The sequence below is a fragment of the Pagrus major genome, chromosome 5, assembly GCF_040436345.1.
Source record: "Pagrus major chromosome 5, Pma_NU_1.0".
Classification (NCBI taxonomy): Eukaryota; Metazoa; Chordata; class Actinopteri; order Spariformes; family Sparidae; genus Pagrus; species Pagrus major.
Window position 1 is genome coordinate 36,934,022 of NC_133219.1, and position 19,015 is coordinate 36,953,036.

At 39.9% G+C, this 19,015-nt stretch overlaps 1 protein-coding gene across 3 annotated transcripts; it reads left to right on the top strand.

The window, feature by feature from the left end:
* On the top strand, window positions 1-17,889 carry LOC140995882 (sodium- and chloride-dependent GABA transporter 1). 3 transcript variants are annotated; one of them, XM_073466033.1, is made up of 13 exons: window positions 1-548; window positions 2,082-2,216; window positions 7,432-7,642; window positions 8,393-8,525; window positions 9,109-9,243; window positions 10,819-10,922; window positions 11,779-11,903; window positions 12,604-12,716; window positions 13,534-13,674; window positions 13,817-13,916; window positions 14,015-14,115; window positions 14,223-14,390; window positions 14,552-17,889. In XM_073466033.1, exons 1-13 carry the CDS (start codon window positions 344-346, stop codon window positions 14,663-14,665), a joined length of 1,785 nt encoding a protein of 594 aa, XP_073322134.1. In that variant the 5' UTR covers window positions 1-343; the 3' UTR covers window positions 14,666-17,889. The 3 variants fall into 3 exon arrangements, with proteins under 3 accessions (XP_073322134.1, XP_073322135.1, XP_073322136.1); XM_073466034.1 differs by lacking the exon at window positions 1-548 and adding an exon at window positions 5,177-5,273 and having other exon boundaries at window positions 2,088-2,216; XM_073466035.1 differs by lacking the exon at window positions 1-548 and adding an exon at window positions 5,154-5,273 and having other exon boundaries at window positions 2,130-2,216.
* Window positions 17,890-19,015: the final 1,126 nt, after the last annotated feature.

The following is a 19,015-nucleotide window of genomic DNA, read 5'->3' on the forward strand; positions in this document are numbered from 1 at the left end:
TGAGGAACAGACGTGCCGGCCGCTCTGCACGTGTATGTAGCCGGTCATTGTGTTACCGTGCGCCGCGCTCCTCACTGGCTCCACGGCGCTGAATTTACGCGTTCACTGACAAACCATGAATCATTGTTAAGTAACGGACCTGGCGGGAGTTTATTCCGGTGTTGTGAGATCATCACACAGAGGATTTTGTACACCTGAGGAGGCTCATTCACTCGAGTTTAAACGGAATCGATGCAGTCTGTTCTCTGATTTGTGCTTTTTTGTCCTCGGAGACAGGAGACAGAAACGCGCAGTGAGAACACAAAGCAGCCACTTGCACCCTCATCACTGATATTAAACTACGATGGAGGTCGGTGAAGACAATTCAAAGATACCGTGTGATGAGAAGCCATCCGATCTGAAGGTGGTCGCCGGGAAGACGGCGGCAGCACAGGCGCACAGACCCACATGGGGTGGGCGGCTGGAGTTCGTCCTGGCGTCGGTGGGGTACGCGGTGGGGCTGGGCAATGTGTGGAGGTTTCCCTACCTGTGCTACCGCAGCGGTGGAGGTGAGACTGAGGGAGCCTCACCCCTGTCTGATTACACATTTTTATACAAAATGTGAAATAGCTGTCTCTTTTGCAAAAGGCTACTTAAGGACATTGCTGTTGTAGAGCCACCAAAATAGACACTGAAAGCAGCCTGCGTCAGTGGGGAGAGTCTAAACTTTAAAGAGGTCATATGATGCTAATTTTCAGGTTCTTACTTTTATTTTTGGGGGTCCTGGTAGAATAGGTTTACATTCTTTAATTTTCAGAAAACACATTATTTTTCTCATATGGTGCCTTGCCGCAGCGTCCCTTTTTACACTGTGTCTTGAATGCTCCGTTTTAGCTACAGAGTGAGACATCTGGCCTCTGTTCAATCTTTGGTGAGGGTTGCACATGCACATTACTTAATCAGAATCAGAATTGCATTTATTGCCACATAAGTTTACACATACAAGGAATTTGCTGTGGTCTGTGGGTGCAAAACAACAAACAATAATACAAATACTTAAAAAGCCATAATAATGTGCAAAATAAGAGCATCAGTGACTAAATCTTACATTAATGTAATGTAATTAACGGGCAGAATGTAGCCAATCAGAGGCAGAGTAGGGCGGGTCGTGCCGAGCGAGGTAGCGTGATCTAAAATAACGCAGCTACAGCAGTAGCTAGTTAGACGCGAGAATGAATGAGATTTTAAAAGTTGAATACGACTCATATTGTTTGAAAGATGTGGAACATAAATATAAGGTTTGAAATCGAGCGTGACTCAAAGAAACTTAAAGTGGAAATAAACGACTTTTCAACTGAATTTAAGTCATCAAGTGAATGAAAACACACACAAAAACAACAAAAAAATAGGTTAACCAAACTTATGTGAGCTACCACTCTGACTGCCATGTTTACAATATATAAGAGTCCTTTTCTTACACAACCCCTAATATCTGCAGCAAGAAAGCAAGCAGTCACATGAGCATATGAGCTACACAAATGCATTTTCATAAATAGCCTCAGTCATCACATGCATCAATGTGGTGTTTATCTTCCATACTGATCTATAACGTCTTCCATCCATCTGTTCTGTGAACTATAGAACTTGTTCAGGTACATATCAAGCAAGTTGGGGCGATGCGTGCCAAGTCATGTCACGTCAAAGTATTTCCACTAAAATGTTCTACAGCATTAGAGAAGAGCCTATCGCTGTATGTTTATTAGTAATCATTACACAGACAGACTGAGTCAAGACATCATCTCTGTTGTAACTGAGAATGACTCAGCAAAATCCAGCCCACTGGAGTAAGTGTCCTGCTGTTAAACACGAGCTTCATTTTCACTGAGCTGAACATAGTTACAGTATTTAGCGATTTGTTCAGCATTATAAATGCATTAACCAATCATAAAATCATTATGCACTGTAAGCATGCTTTATCCAATCAATGATACAGCAGCTACCACATCATATCTAAAGAAGCACGACTGCACATACTTGACTGCTAGTTAGTAGCTGCTTGTACTATGAGCCACCCACTGTTCCTCTCTGTTCTTCTGATTCAGGTGCCTTCTTGATCCCTTATCTCATCATGGTGGTCCTGTGTGGCTTCCCTCTGCTCTTCATGGAGTATACTATTGGGCAGTACACTCGTTTAGGTCCCGTGCATGCTTTCGCCAAAATGTGTCCCCTGTTCAAAGGTGAGTGACTCTCCAGGCCGAGGGGTCGCTGACGAGCACCTGATGAGTTTACCTTCAGTTTCACATTGTTGTTTGAGTCCTGCAAAGAGACAATTTATTGTTGTTAAGTCCTTCACTCTGTGTCAGATATAAAGTTTTTGTATACAAAACCAATGGGTGCATCCTCTCAAGAAAACCTCTTGTAGACTCAGATATGATCAGAAGTGTCTCTTCCACCCTGATTTAATCATCAAAAGGATGATTTCATCATGGAGGTGGGAAAACATCCTTATTTATCATGAAAGGGCAATGAAAATGTGGCAGGAATTTTTTGGTTTGATAGCAATTTATTTGTATAGTTACCATCAAAATGTTGCTACAAGCCATTGTTGAACAAATTACCTGCCAAAAAAGTGAATTATTAACCATCTTTCCCAGAAATCCCAGCTGATCAATACAGTATGTAAACAAAGACCTCCACATTTTTTAAGTAGACAATTTCTGGAGAGGACGAGGCATCACATTTGGTATATAAATGGTACGAACAATATCAATTCATTCAGATCACAAGGATGATACATTTTTATGTCTATACATTAACATTTTAAAATGAAAATAAAAGAGTTTGTAGCTGTGGATAACAGAATAGTTTGTTGAGGGCTGAGTCAGTAGAAATGAAGCAATAACTCACAGTTATGACTCCTATAGTAGATTATCAGCAATAAATACGATGTGAACGTGAGCACTCGTTGCTGTTAGTTGTACAACATGTTTCCAATAAAGTTGGGACGCTGTGTAAAATGTCAATAGAAAACTGAAAGCTATCAAAACTGTTTCTGAGCCCATGTAGCAATATCCTTTACACAGTCATGTGTTTTACAAAGTGGCGAACCTCACCACATCCTGACTTGTGAACGACTGAGCCGTTTTGAGGATACCTCCTCTCACCCAATCATGATACCAGTAACCAGTCAAAGGATAAGTTCGCCCAAAAATGAAAAATTCAGTCATTTTCTGCTCACCTCCGTATCGATGGAAAGTGGGATTCTTGTCGTCCACAAAACATTTTCTGGAGCTTCACAGCAAAAACGGCGTTGCAGCATTCTCCCAAATAGCTGAAGTAGATGGGGACTTGTTTTGAAGTGTAAAAAAGCAATGGATGAAAGCATGAAATGGCTCCATACAGCTCAACCGGCAAATGCCAAGTCTCCGGAAGCCCTTGAGATCCCAAATCTATTCGAAAAGATGTTATTTAGATCTTTTTTTGGTCGAAATCATCACTGTAGCTGCTAAGCTAAAAGCGTTAGCTGGATGCCGTCTGAAACGAGTGCACAAGCTTGACTACGCATCCAGGGCCTAAATATGTCTGTCTTTTTAAATCACTTTGGGATCTTGGGGCTTCCAGAGACTTGGGTTATGCAGGACAAGTGGTGTGGAGGCATTTTAATTTTATTTTTCAGTTGTTTTTTAAAAAAAACAAATCCACAGCTATGTTTTGTGGACGCTGAAACTTTACCCATCATTCCTTCGACGTGAGGGTTCATTTTTGGGTGAACTTGGGTGATCTTTGTACTGTTTTCATTTGAGAATACGTCAGAAAGGATGAGCTAATGATCACTTTTTGTTTTATATATGACTTACAAAGTGTCCCAACTTTTTTTGGAATGGAGGTTTTGCTAAAAAAAACAAAAAAACACATGCATTTGAGCACAGGAACATAAAGAAAACCCATACAAACTGTAATACTGTATGCACATTGCATCAGAGTACAAAGTACAGGTACTTTTTCTGTGCAATTAAATCTTACTTGTAAAAGCCTGTGGAGACGAACTGACAGACAGTCCTCCTCTCTTCAGGTGAGAGGTTATTCAGCAGTCTTGTATAATTTGAAGCTGTTGTTTCCTGCACAGCATAAATTGCAGCAAATTATAATATATACCTCTAACATCCAACATCTTTACAGTATATATAAGATGTATGCTTTTCAAGTAAGAGCAGTATTTCAGTTTTAAGGTTTTTCTTCATGGGTCTCAACCAAAGAACAAAAAGCTTTAGAGGAGAACAAATCTCTATTCTGGTTGTAACAAGCCGTTACAACTATTCACTCATGTCAGCCGTGGATGGGTTGTGTCAGTAGTTATATATTGACTAGCCAGTGAGTCTACTTTTCAAAAGAGATAATGTGTGTGCAGTTAGATAACTGTATGTGATTGTGTCAGTTTATGTCTGTCATTGAGGTCTTTCATTGCGAGACAGGGCTTCATGAACATTTTCACTTTGTGTTCATGCCATGTGTTTCTGTATTAGTATATTTTGATGCTTATCTGGAAATCCAAACTAGATGTTTTTAATGTTTTCCGATCATGTAAGAGGTCTGTGCTGCAGGCTGGAGTGCTCTGTTTTCTCTTTGAAATGAAATCTGCCCTTTTTTCTGTCTTGATAAACAAATTGTTTTCACATGTTGATGGATGAGAACTTGTTGCACTAACAGTTCAATCCCTTTTCTCTTTTGACTTATTTATCTTGATTGTTTTAAAATATGCAATAAACATTGAATGCGTATCATTCAGAAAGAAATCATTAAAATCAACTGACCATTTTGCTCAGTAACCTTGAATTTGATTTATTTGTATGATGATTAAGTCAAACGACCGAAGACGTGCTCTCCCAGTCCACATTAGCTCTCAAAACAAATAATCAGGCAAATCATTCAGATGTTTGTTTAACAGCTTGCCGTGCTTGTGGAAAAAAAAATCACACACGCCAGAAGCTCCTTGTGAAATCGTAAAATCAAACGTATGACTGAGCTGAAAAGTGTTGGACTCAGAGAGCATCGGCAGCTCATCTAACCGATTACTGATCAAACCAAACAAGAGCCCAGCCATCAACAATCAATACTTGTGGGTGTGAAGTGAATATGCTGCCTGTCTTGTTCTAACTGAAGATTTTTCTCCATAGTTTTCTTATCTCCTTAATAACAGAGATTATCTACCCGGTCAAAACGTATGGGTCCCTCACTTGATTTATCGCTCATTTCTTCCTGGTTAATGATCTGTGCTAAACAAGGTCCAAAAGCAGGTAGTTTTTCTCTGTATGTTCTTTTGAATGATTTCACTGTGCAACTCAGTGCAGTTTGCTGTGATGAACCTGTGATCCCTGATTTAGATGCCCCTGCACATATCTATCACAAATCAACAAAATATGCTCATGTTTAATTTACTGCAATATGCTTAATCAAAGCATAGAAATGTGGAGTTTTGATTGGAAAAATTCAAATTTTGTGTCAGTGAACAGGTGAGGTATGACAAGGTAATACATTAGTAAAAACAAAAGAGACAGAGGAGGATAGCTCTCACCGACTCCCTCCATCTTTGTCTGCTCTGCCTTGTTTTCGAGTCCAACAGCCGGCAATGTTTTGCCAGTTTAAAATGACAAATCACTTCCCCACTTGGGGTTTGTACCAGCAGAGCAGTCGACCGCATAAGCTAGATTTGCAAAGCAAAATAAGTCAGCAGGCGTTAACAAAGGAAGGAGTGCTTGTTGTGGATTGCACACAGTAGTTCTTGCTGATCCTGGAGCTTGGAGAGGGGGTTCCTTTTGGCTCTGTCATTATGATGACACAGAACTGTTTTTCAGCCGCCTGTCCTCCCATTTACCAGATATTGACACTGGGTCCGGCGGAGCGTGGCATTCCAGTCGAGTAAAGAAAATCTCGACAGGAGCGTTTTCATAAACTGCTGAAAAACAGAGCCACTTCCTTCAGAGACAGTGGCAGAACACGTCTCTGTCATTCTTAAATAACAAACATGGCAATGATAACACGATGAGAAAGATTAGGAATAGTGATATGTAAAGGAAACGTTCAACGTTTTTTGGAAATTAGCTTATTTGCTTGTTTGCTGTATGGGAGGGTCAGTAGCTCGAGTTAGCAGCCAGTTAGCTTAGTCGGGAATAAAGACTGGGAACAGTTGGCTTACTAGCTCGCTCGCTAGCTAACTATATGCACCACGTTCAACCTACGTGGCTAGGCACAGCTGAAATTTAACAAATACTTGTTTTATTTATGGGATGTGTATATACTCTATGTGTATATATCACTTTTGTCCGTACTCAGATGAAATTGAATTACAGTTTATGGTCTTTGGACTCGTGCGTACCACCCGGTGGAGCTCGTACCACTGTTAGGGAATCACTGAACTATTTTATTAATTTGGCTGCTGAGGAACATGTGTCTGCCTCTGAGATGTTGATGTCACCCCGAGCCTTGACATCATATCCAAAGATAATGTCAGTAAATTCATGTGAAATATAGATTTTTCTTATTCCGCAGGCTCATTTTTAAATCACATTAAGCCCGCTGTAATATGAACAGGGCTTTAGTGAGCTTTAAAGGTGCTGCTAGGTGGATTTTGTTACCTTTGGACAGAGCAAGGCTAGCTTTTTCCAGCTGTTTCCAGTCTTTGTGCTAAGCTAAGAGTCTCTTAGCAAGTCAGTGGATACGCAGATTTCGCAAAATGTTTATCTATGTGTCAGATAGAGCAAAAAGTAGAGCAGTTATTCCAGAAGTAGCAGTTTTAAACGGAAGAAGCAAGCAGTGGAAAATGTCTATCGAGGCTGCTTATTGAGGATACTTTCCTGTATTTAAAAAGGTTCATGTTTAATCTTCCATGTCCACTTCACTGAAGTGTCCTCCGTCACAATAATGAGCCTCTACTTGCTGAGCTCTTTTTGCTGAGTCACTGCTCAGGAGGAGACAGGTGCAAAAACTAGGAACGCACATATCGTATATGCAAGCATACACACCCCAACCTGAAATGCGATAACGCAGCAGACAACCACAGGTGTAAATAGACTGAATAATTTACATTTGTCGGAGGACTTTGATCTCACCTTTATTCAGTTGAGCGAGGGCCTGTTGTACTCACAGGACAAATGACAGAGAGGAATGTTTAATCCATTGCTCCAGGAATGCCTTTTATGTGTGGCCGAGCTTTGCTTGACTTCATCTTGGCCACCGCTGCCCAGAGATTAGACACTGGCTTTTCTCTGTTCTCTAACTTTTTGTTAGATGTAAAATATAGCCCTAATTACAATCCCAGGCCCAAATAGTTGACCCTTCCCCCGCAGAACAGTTTTTAAGAAGTGTAGGCTAAAACTTCTTCCACACAGATGGCATCACTTCGGCAGATCCGTCCCTCACTTTGTGTCTCCTTCCCCCCTACGTGTCACTCTGCAGGTGTTGGTCTGGCCACAGTTGTTATCGCCTTTGTGTTTTCCACGTACTACAATGTGCTCATGAGCTGGGCACTTTACTATTTGCTCAACTCGTTCGGAGCCACCCTCCCCTGGACGTCCTGCAACAACACCTGGAACGAAGTCGGAAACTGTTCCAGCGGTTTTCCGGGCAACAACACTCACCTGCAGTCTGCCAGCCAGCAGTTCTTTGAGTGAGAAAAGATTCCTTCATTTTCAACCGCAGAAATGTAGAAACTAGACCCTGACCGATATTATCGACCAATATTGGCCTATCACAGATATATCATGAGGTGCTTTGGACAAAAGCGTCTGCTAAATGCCCTAAAAGTTAACTGTTTAAATGCGCTAATGTCATTTTAGGGATCATTTCCCATAAACGTGTATATCAGCCGATCTATCATCATCAGAATTTTTATAATCGTATCAGTATCGGCACCATAAAATGAGCACAGGTCGGGGTCCAACAATTACACTGTTTATGGCAACGTGTCCTACATTCAGTGGAGGAAGACGCCGTCACTAAAATCATGTGGTGTGTTGTTGTGTCTATAATATATTTAGCAACATATGAATCAAAATTTGTTGACAGTTGTGTTTAGGTTTATGTTACGAGGCAACTGACAATTATTTTTAAAACTTCACGCACACAGTCCAACTTACACCACGTCACCCATCAGCGGGAGTGTTTATTAGTCTGGTGTGGCGCATTGCATTCTGGTTATTGTAGTTTTTTTTAACCTTATGAGCAAAAGGAAAAACACCACAGTCCATTTCTTTCAGCTGTTTTCGCTGGTCGTGTAGAATAAAATTCAAATCGATTTCATCTTTTAAGTGTGTATACAGCCCAGAAATACTTCTCTAAGGTTTGAAACCAAGTTTTCATTGGCTTTAAGGAGGCTGTTTGTCTTTTTAACACTTCTTTTTCCATTTTTTCCCCCCAGTCACAGGCTTCTGGAGAAAACGAACGGCATTGACGAAGCTGGTGGTATTCGCTGGGAACTCTTCGGCCTTCTCCTTTTTTCCTGGGTCATTGTGTATTTGTGCATATTTAAAGGAGTCAAATCCACCGGCAAGGTTAGAATAACGGCTGCTTTTTTCTGCAAGATGTGTTTATGCACTGTTTTGATACGGTGAATGTTTCGTTGGTCCCATTCTTTAATTATATCCTGTGACACTTTGTCACAATTAATATGTGTAGAGGAGGAGGTTTACAGGGAAGCGTTTCATTTTCATGCAGATTACTGGAATATAGTTTATAATCTTTGATGTTTCCCAGAATGACATCTAAAATGATAAGTTTGCATCTTAAAGTGTATTTTTAAATGGTTATTCACCATATTCTACCTTATGTGTTATTTCTTTTGCAGGTGGGACACTTTTGTTGCACACAGACAAGCTTCAGATACAAAACAAAACTGTTTGCTCAGCCAACTCAAATGAGAACGAGAGAATGACACAGTGACGACTGGATATTCTAACAACATGCATGTTTCTTTGATTTAATTTGATATGCTGTACAGTAACTCATCACCTAAAGTTTGATAAAATAACCTTCTTTGAACCAAATCAAATCATCCTCACTGGCCGCAGAAGCTCAACTCCTGCAACTTCACGGCGCGTTGATCAGTTTCTGCTTTTCACCGTTTGTGTCACACAGGTTGTGTATTTCACCGCTGTATTTCCGTACTTCATCCTGTTTGCCCTGCTCATTAATAATGTGCAACTCCCTGGAGCGAAGAACGGTATCCTCTACTTTTTGACACCCGTCTGGAGCAAACTATTTGAAGTGAAGGTGAGACTCATAATCACACACCAAACATCACAACAAGTAAGCTCACCTGAAAGGCAACAGTAGAGGTTGATAAATGGTATTAATGTTATATTTAACTTCTGTTTGTGTGAGAAATCAAGGGATGTTATACAAATCACCTTTGTTTGTATTGAAGCCTCCCTTTTCACAGAATAGACTCTTATCTTGTGTTTGCTGAAGCCTTAAACATAACCGAAGCCAGAGCTGCGAGAGGAAAGAAGGGAAGAGGTCAACGCAGGGATAAACTCGATAAACTCTTTAGGTTGAACTCAGGACAAGAGCCGCTACCACAATAACATTTCAGGACAGAAAGCCACACTAGAGTGATAGTTTCCCTCTGATGTTAGATAAAATTCAGAGCTTCAAATCTCCCAAAATAGTCAGGCACATCTACAGACAGATTTGTTGGACCTCTTAGTTGCACAAGACAAAAATAAGCTGTTTACTTAGGGCGCACTCACACTTGGCCCAGTTGCTCCGTACTGTGACGAAGCACGATTGTCCCACCCCCCCCAGTCCCCCTGCTGGCCTGTACTCGTATTGCTCCAGCCCCAACCGGGCCGCATGACTTTACGTCATCGTAAAGCGCCCTTTAGTTCACAAGAAACACGGAGAACATGACTGTAACTTTACTGGCTTAACTGGTTTCTGTCCAAATTTCGAGGAAACACTCAAGCTTGGCATTGGACCAACGTGAACCTTTGCCGCCATTGTTGTTAAATGATTGTGGAGAGGAATATTTGTGCCGATTATATGACACGTGCACGTTGCATGCTTGTGTTTGTGCAACAGAAACCGTACTTTGCTGAAGCACACCTCCAATTACCGCGCCAGGGCCAAGAAAGTGCTCACACCAGTCAAACAAACCGGACTTTGGGGGGTCAAACATGCCTGGATACGGTACAGAGTGCTCCCTTACTGAGCCGAGAATAGCCCAACTCAGGTTTAGAACTATAAATACAAATGTCAGTGAACCTGTGCAGTGAGAAATTTGATGTGCAATCAAATAAAGTTAAAGAGAAACACTCAAACACACTCAAAAAGTCAATTGTTTGAGTTGTATTAGATTTGACTGAACACCAGCAAACAACCCCACAGCTGTGATCGCATTTTGATTCAAATGTTGCTAAATCCCAATTTGTGCACTGTGGAAGCCCATTCCAGCCAAAAATAAATAAATAAATAAGAAACTATAAGTCATTATAATGAGAAACTTTGTTAAAATAATGACTTCTCGAATTAATGACTTTCTATATAAATAAAAAATGAATTCTTATTTCAAAATCATGACTTATGGCCTAGTTTCTCAATATAATGACACAGCATCACAAAATGTAAGAAACTTTCTTAATATAATGACTTAGCATCTCAAAATAATGTGTAAGAAGAGCTCACACATATCGAAATCTCATCTCATGTGAATAAAACAAGGATGATCCAAGTTTGGTTGAAAGTGTTTTGCATCTTGGAGGAAAACAGGTTTCTGTGGGGCCTTTAAAAAAACTAAATCAAGAAAATCTCTCTCTTTCTCTTTGCTGTGCTTCACCTCCATGACAGGTTTGGGTTAATGCAGCTGCCCAGGTGTTCAACTCCATTGGAATAGGATTTGGCTCCATGGTATCAATGGCTAGTTACAACAAGTTCAACAACAACATCCTCAGGTAAAAATTAATTCTCTATGTGGAAAACTGCTTTTGTTATATGTGCACCACTCGAAATGAGTTACATATACATACATACATGTCAAATGAAATGTGCCACATTATTTTTGGGGACCAAAAATTAAAAGAAAATTCAGATATATCACAGTGTGTGTGTGTTTGTGTGTGTGTGTGGCTGTTTTTCTCACAGCAGCAGAGAAACAAAGTGGACATATTGTTTATGGAAGTAGCTCCAGTTTTAGTCTTCTGTCTAAATTGGCTGTTACACATACACATGAGCTGCTCTCTAGGGAGGTCACTCTCAGCCTGCAGAGAACTGAGATGAACCCAGTCTGATGGGCTCGCTACCATCCACACAACCAGTCTGGTGAAAGCATTGTTTACATTTATTGAGGAAGTAGCTTAGTGTGCATTTTCTTTTCAAAATAAAAGCCAGAGGATGCAGTAACAGCTCTTTAATATCCGACAGCGTGAAAAAATACATGACGCTAATATGTCAACAAAATGAAACAAGAATTTTAAACTTTATCCAATGTTTTCATTCCTGTTCTTATTTACACAAAACCTTATCTGCATATTTAAACAAATGATGTCAGAAAACTTGTAATCTTAAAAATGTTAATGGGAGTAATCGTCTGGAGAAGTTTCATGGTGATACCAACATTTTTACCCTGCTCGCCAGCAGTGAATCACTAGTTTCCAGAAGAGCTGAAGGGTGTTTTACGACAGTAATTGCACCAACGAAGGCCTCAAAATAAACCACAAACCCTCAACTGCCCAACATTATTCACCGACCAGTCACTTGTCACTTCTGTGGTGTCTGAAAAATATTATTTTGTCCTCCTTCTTTTCTCAGGGACGCTTTAATTGTATCAGTCACCAACTCATTCACGAGTATCCTGGCTGGCTTTGTGATCTTCTCAGCTATTGGCTACATGGCTCATATTCACAACCTCCCAGTGGACAACATAGCAACAGATGGTAAGCATCAAGCCCATTGCAGCACACTCTGAGTTTGTTTGTTGCGGACTCTATGTGATGTATTAAATGATGTCAGGGTTTTACAGACGGACAAACAAATATGTCCTGAACTCTGCTGTCAGCTGCAAGAACTTGTTTTGGTTTTTCATCCTCCCGGGAGCACTTTGTCCTTCTTTCCATGGAAAAACAAGATATGCTTTTTTAGATGTGCTCGTCTGCCTTGAGTATTTGACATGTGCAGGTCACTCAAGGATAAATAGCGTAAATGTACGGTTTCTTAAAGTGGTACTCCACCGATTACACGCATGAACTTCGGCTGACACACCATGAGAAGTATTACTGAGCCTGTAACAGCTGCTTCTTCTGTGGCTGCGGAGAAAAATATCCTTCACATCCAGTTTGCAATAAAAAGAATCCTTTGGTTGCAAAATGTCATTTATAAATTGGTTGTTCAGGCAAGGAAGGTCTAATGAAAAACAAAATAGGATCATTGAGATCATTTACAAAGTAAAACTATCCTGTTGGAGCCAGCAGCCGGTTAGCTTAGCTTAGCTTAGCTTAGCGTGCAAACAGGGGAGAATGGCTAGCCTAGCTCTGTCCAAAGGTAAAAAAAAAGACGGCACACCACCACCTCTAAGCTCATTAATAAACATCTTGCACCTCATCGTACTAACAACACTTTAACTGTGTCTTGGTTCAGGTCCTGGGTTGGTGTTTGTCGTGTACCCGGAGGTCCTCTCCACTATGCCGGTCTTTCAGCTGTGGGCCGCTCTGTTCTTCTTCATGCTGCTGTGTCTGGGCTTGGACAGCCAGGTAAACATCTCTCAACACTCCTGTAAGCACATTGTGAGACCATCCGAGGAGGAGAACAGTATGATGATGATGATGATGAAGCACTGCACATTTGAATCTTTATTTTTTTTGTAAATTTGTCATCCTGTCAATAAAACAGAAGTCAGACAGATTGTTTGTCTCTCGGATGTCGTCAGGTCAGAGGCACGCTCTTGGGGAAATTGGGCAAAGTGGATGTGTCATTACTCAACATACATACAGAGGATTTCTGTCTGTGCACATTCAGACAGACTGTTTCTCTGTGACTGTTTACTTAACTGTGGTCATTTTTTTTGGCCATGGTCTGGAAATGATTACACACAGAATTTATTCATCAAAATAAATAAAGTGCCTTTGACCCAAACTGACTGTCAGACTCTTACAAGCATAAATGTACAATTACTGTAAAGTTTTTCTTCCTTGTATTAACTTTTACATCCCACTCCTGTTAAACTTTAAGGTCCGAAAAGCTAATTACTCAGATAGTTTATCCTTTTATTTTCTCACCTCTTCCTGTATGGAAGTACTCAGAAACTCTACTTGATTAAAAGTACATAATTTTTTACCAGCAAAATGTATTTAAAGTATCAAAATTAAAGGTACTTATGATGCAAAATGGCAAAAGTTATTGTGTGCAACAAACTAAACTACTTTTATTTTGACGCCCATCTCTGTAGTCATGGTCACACTGCACCTCAAACAAAGATAAACAAATGTCTGAGAGTCACAACAAATCAAGAGAAAACGGCAAATGGTTTAACTTTCATAAACACAGTTTTGTGTTGTGTGTGTGCCACAGTTTGCCACAGCTGAGGTCGCCGTGACGTTCATAAAAGACGAGTTTGGACCTGAAGTTCTGCGCTACTTGAAGAGAGAAGAGCTGCTGACCCTCGTTGTGTGCATCGTTTTCTTCATTCTGGGGATTCCTCACATTACCAAGGTAGATATGTAACAGTGAAACTCTTTTACTTCTCAGAGAAGCACAGTTTGAGGATATGAGATAACCTACAGGGTAACAGCTACACCACCAGTGACAGAGTTGGTCTTTCTCTTCTGTTTTCTCTCTTCTCCTTCCTGTACAGGGAGGTATCTATGTGTTTCAGCTGATGGACCACTACACCGCTGTGGTTTCCCTCATGTTCCTGGCTTTCTTTGAAGTTGTAGCTGTCTGCTGGGTCTTTGGTAAGATCCACATAAAGTTCACAAGTTCAAATGTTTTTTTGGATTTCCTGTTCGTGGTAAACGCTTTAGACCTCTGAGCTTTATTCCTTTTGCATCAGGTGTCTCGAAGATCTCCTTAATGATTAAGAGGATGCTCGGAAAAACTCCAAACATCTTCTTTCGTCTCTGCTGGAGGTTTTTCTGTCCTGTATTGGTGCTGGTGAGGTTTTAAACTTAATCTTAATTCAAATCACCACAGCTCAAGCTTCAATTAATCGTGTTGCATTATCAGTACAAATTTCAGACTATCCCCCCCCCCCCCCATAGTGTATCCTGCTCTCCAGCATTGCCCAGTACTCTCCAGCTAAATATGAAAAGTACACATACCCACTGTGGGCTGAATGGGCGGGCTGGGGCGTCTCACTGGTGTCCATCGTGTGGATCCCACTTGGAGCCATTCAAGAGATCTATAACAACAAAGGTTCACTTCTTCAGGTGAGTATAACAGCCATGGCAAAAGTTTAGTAGAAGTTTCTCAGAGGGGTTTTAATGATTTTGTGTGACTGCACCCTACTTCCATTTTTTTCGCCTGCCTGAGCCGACAGGCTTGAACAAAGTTCCCTGTTTGTTTCTATGTTTCCTTCTTCAACCTCCAGAGATTAAAAAGAGCCTTGACCTCCACAATAGACCTGGATGCTGAGGATTGGCTGCCGGAAAAACTAAACCTCGACAACCCTGCGTCTGAAACCTTGTTGACCTCAGTGGCATGAGCAGGAATACAGCAAACGTCGTGTTGAGTGATGTAAAGAAACGTATTTACAGTCTTAAAGTTTCAATCATAAAATTACAAGTATATCCTTTTTGTGTTACCAAAGGACTCTTTACATTATCTTGAAGGATAATGTTGTCGTCATCTCCTCACCCTCATGCCGATGGGAAGTCAGGTGATGTTTCGTCGTCCACAAAACACTTCTGGAGCTTCACAAAACAGCGTCGCAGCATTTTATCCTAAACATCTGAGGTGGCTGGGGCCAACAGAAAGAAACATAACATGGCTCCTTACAGCTCGTCCAGCGTAATCCAAATCTTCGGAAGCCCAGAGATCCCAAATTGATCTGAAAAGACATGATTTTGGCTCTAGAAAGGGTTTAAACAAAGTCTACCTCAGTTGTTGAGGAGAATGCTGCAGCGCTGCTTTGCTGTGAAGCTCCCGAAATGTTTTGTGGACTACGAAACTTCTCCTAGAAAGAAAACACCACTTTTGTGCAAAGTGTACAATCACAATCTGAGATTTTGTCCACTGACTTAAGGTTAAATTCATTTAATCTGATTCAGGTCTGAGTGATCATGTGTCCTGTCGACTATGCAGCCAAAGATAAAGAGACAAATGATAATCCCTTGTTTTTGCACCTTTTCTCTTGCAATCTCTGATAAATGTCAGTGAGTTTGTATGGATTAAGTGTATTACTCATCTGTGGCAGAGGCAATCATTAGCTTACTTACTTTTTAGCTGAATACATTTGTGTTGAAACCGCTAAAGGCCACATGTTTTGATGAAATGCATCACAAACAGGCTGAAGACATCATCTAAATGCAGAGCCTCTGAACCGTGACACAACCTGTCTGAGCCAGAAAGAAAAGAGTGTTATGAGAAACGTTAGCATGTGATGTCGGTCTCTGAGGTAAAATCTTTGAACAGACATTAGCAGAGGTGATCAAAAGCAGGACAGTGACTGATGTGATCTGGGCTGCAGGTTAATGTTCTACCCATGAATCAGTGCTCGGACGATCCGTCTGATCTCTGCAGGTTGAGAAGTGGGTTAATCAGTAGTGCGTCGGCATTATTTTAACTCTCTTGGAGCAGGCGACTCTTAGAGATCATAAGTGGTGCCTTTGATCCACGTCCACGAAGCTGAATCGGGCTAATGAGGGCAGATAATCTTCGGGAGGGCAACATTTATCTGGTAATCTGGGATCTCTCTAGTTCCTGTAGTCGGACACCCAAAAACCTGCAGTTAATCACTGACTGGAGGACAATGAGTTTACTTTGGTTGGAAACAAAATGTAGTCTAACTCAAGCTTTAACTTTGAGATTGGACATCAGTGATGAGTCATTTCTTTTAATGATTGACCTCCTCGTCGTACGTGAACAGAAGAAGGTTCAGTCAGAGTCGGAAGTATAAGCTTTGGGTTAATGTATAATGTTTAGTAGACGATCAACCTCAACTGGAAATGACCGGAGGAGTTATTTCACAGTCAGATTGTCTAACTATGTCTTATTGATATCTTACCAGACAAACCCTCATCCAGGAGTGCCTTTTTTTCCCCAAAGCATCGAACACATGCTCCGATAATAAATGCTAAAAAAACATCTGAACATGGTTTCATGATGATGATATTTCTCAATAATGAAACATGTATCTTACACCTCGTTCTCACTATTTAAACGATTATGAAGAAATCGTCATTTTGTGCGATTTGACAGTTTCTGAGTGGACCACCACTGTCTTAAATACAAAATCCCAGGTCTGTAACAAAACTGTCAGATGTAATGTAGGTGCTAACTGCAAACAAAACTCATTACATCATAATAATGGGGTTTAAAGTTTCACAAGAAGCATCTGTGTCATGAAACTTAATGTTACCTTCTTCAAGTGCCTTTCATTATTTGTGTTTAATAATCTATTTAATTTGACAACCAAAAACTTTTATTTAAGATGTTGCATGTTGTATTTTTTTGTTGTTCACTGTAAAAAAATCTGACCCAAAGTGACTTTACTTAAAGAAATCAAGGAAACGATTACCTCGTAATCACCAAGTAAAGTAGCCTATTAAAATTAAGTTGTTAAAGTGGTCGTCATCTTTACTTGGTAATTCTGAGATAATCGGTTTCCTCGATTTAAAAAAAAAAGTAAATTCAGCTTTCGAAAATTTTCAATGTAAAGTGCATTATTTTCCTTTTTCATGAATTGTATCAACCGTTTTAAACATGCAAAGATTCTTCTTCTAATACGTTCCTGTTTACACTTTATGATATTTAGCTTGAATATGAACTAAAATACACAATTACAATGGATGATTACACTGTACAAATCTAAAACCGATGACACCAAATACCTCAAAATTACCATGTAAGGTCGATTAATCATTTTGAAGTCGTTAAAGCTTTTCAGTTCGCACAACTTAAATGTAATAAAGTATTACTTGGTATTTCTGAGGTTATCAGTATCCTGACTGAAAGTCAACCATTTTAATTTACAGTGTAACATTAATTATGCTTTCAGTGTGGGTTATTTGAAAGACAGGAGTTGGGCAGACATGTACCATGATGTGCTGACATTGATGGTTTTCTTCTCACCTTTAAATTTCACTGATTACACTGTAAAATCTGACAAAGTGACTTTATTTTAAAAAAAAAACTGAGGAAAATGATCACCCCAAAATGACCATGTGAGGTAGACTGATAATCTTGAGTTGTTAAACCTTTTAGCTCGTACAACTTAAATGTAATAGTCTACTTTACTTGGTAATTCTGATCGATCGGTGATGTTAGCTGCTGCAGTTTGTGGCTGTGTGATGATGAATGAATGAATGAAAACCGGCAGAATTTCATTGCTCCATGAAATCACACTGTCCCTGCACATATTTTCAACTCTCCTGCCATAATACACATTTAGTCTTCAATGCTGTCATTGTAATTTGTTACAGTTTCATACTATTTTCACTGTAAACCTGCTGTATCCTCACATTCACGCAGTGTAACTGTGAACAAGCTAATCAGACTTTATATATAACAAGTATATATATATATTTGTAAGGTGGGATATTTTTTCATGTTTTCTCATGTTTCATGTTTGTTTAACAAAAATCTACAAATCTACAATCTCTTTGATTTTTCATATCAATGTGTGTTTCCTTATATTTTTATCATATTTCTACTGTGTAGTGGTTTGTGGTGTCTTATATTACGTTGAATAAAAAGCCTTCATTTTTCCTCTGGTGTCAGTGAATATCTTCAGTTTTTCTTCATTATGTACACACAAAAACTGGAACTATGCGCTCCATTCTGAAAAGGTCATGTTTCAAAAATCTTGTATGTTTATATATATGTTTTCGCCTGGGTCCGTTGGTTTGTCAGCACGATTACACAACATACTACTGAATGGGTTCCCACGAAACTTGGATGGAGGATAGGTCGTGACCCAGAATAGACATCTTTAATTTTTGGTGCAGATCCGGATTAGGGGATGGATCCAAAACATTTTTCACTATCTTTAAAGTTTTGTTTTGACATTTTCATTACTTTCTCAGAGAATAATGCATGGATCTGGTGTATTTAGGGGGCTGGTATCTATGAGTGGGTACAATTTCATACAGATCCAAATAAAAATCTGGATCTAGCCAATTTAAAACATGTATTATCTGATACTGGATTAGGCTTGCTTGAATTAAAGGGGACTGTTAGGCCTCGGCGGACGTATGCCGTCTTAGTTTTCACTCAAATAGAAATTCTAAAACACATTTTTGTGAAAACTCTCAGCACCAATCACTTCATTTACAGTAACACACTGTCAGAGTGCTGAAGGGGCCTCAGGTGACCTCTGCTGTGCTGAAGAGAAAAAAAGAAGCAGCGTGGAGAACAGAGAGGACGAGTGAGAGCAAGACGAGGAGGAGGAGGAGAGAAATGCCAGCCAAAAAATCTAATGAAATTCTCACAGCTTGAACTCTGGTTTGAACTAATAATGCTGCAGTGTCAACGATAAGCTTACAGTCTGACTGTGGGAAGCTGGGTTGTGAGTTTAGCACAAATTTGAGCTCATAGGACGGACAAATGTGCGATGTATCCTGTTCTGATCCAATGATAGTGTCGATCCATATACTTACAGAATTGTATTACAACATGGTAACAGTCTTTATACTGTAAACCATGAATATGTTTTTATTGAGCATCAACATTGGAAGTTGTATATTCACAAAAAAACAAAACAAAACAGAATAAAACAAAAATGCAGAAGTACAATGCTCACTTCTTTGTATGCGTGTGTCAAAACTCGTGAACCAACAAAACAGAGAGGGAAAATTTAAAAAGAGAGAAAAAAGGTGCACAATACAGGAAATAT

Excerpts from the sequence above, each read along its gene's own strand:
- LOC140995882 (XM_073466033.1), top strand. The coding sequence starts at position 344 with ATGGAGGTCGGTGAAGACAATTCAAAGATACCGTGTGATGAGAAGCCA. Across the intron at positions 549-2,081 it reads GTGCTACCGCAGCGGTGGAG|GTGCCTTCTTGATCCCTTAT; the intron begins GTGAGACTGAGG and ends CTTCTGATTCAG. Across the intron at positions 9,244-10,818 it reads GCAAACTATTTGAAGTGAAG|GTTTGGGTTAATGCAGCTGC; the intron begins GTGAGACTCATA and ends CCTCCATGACAG.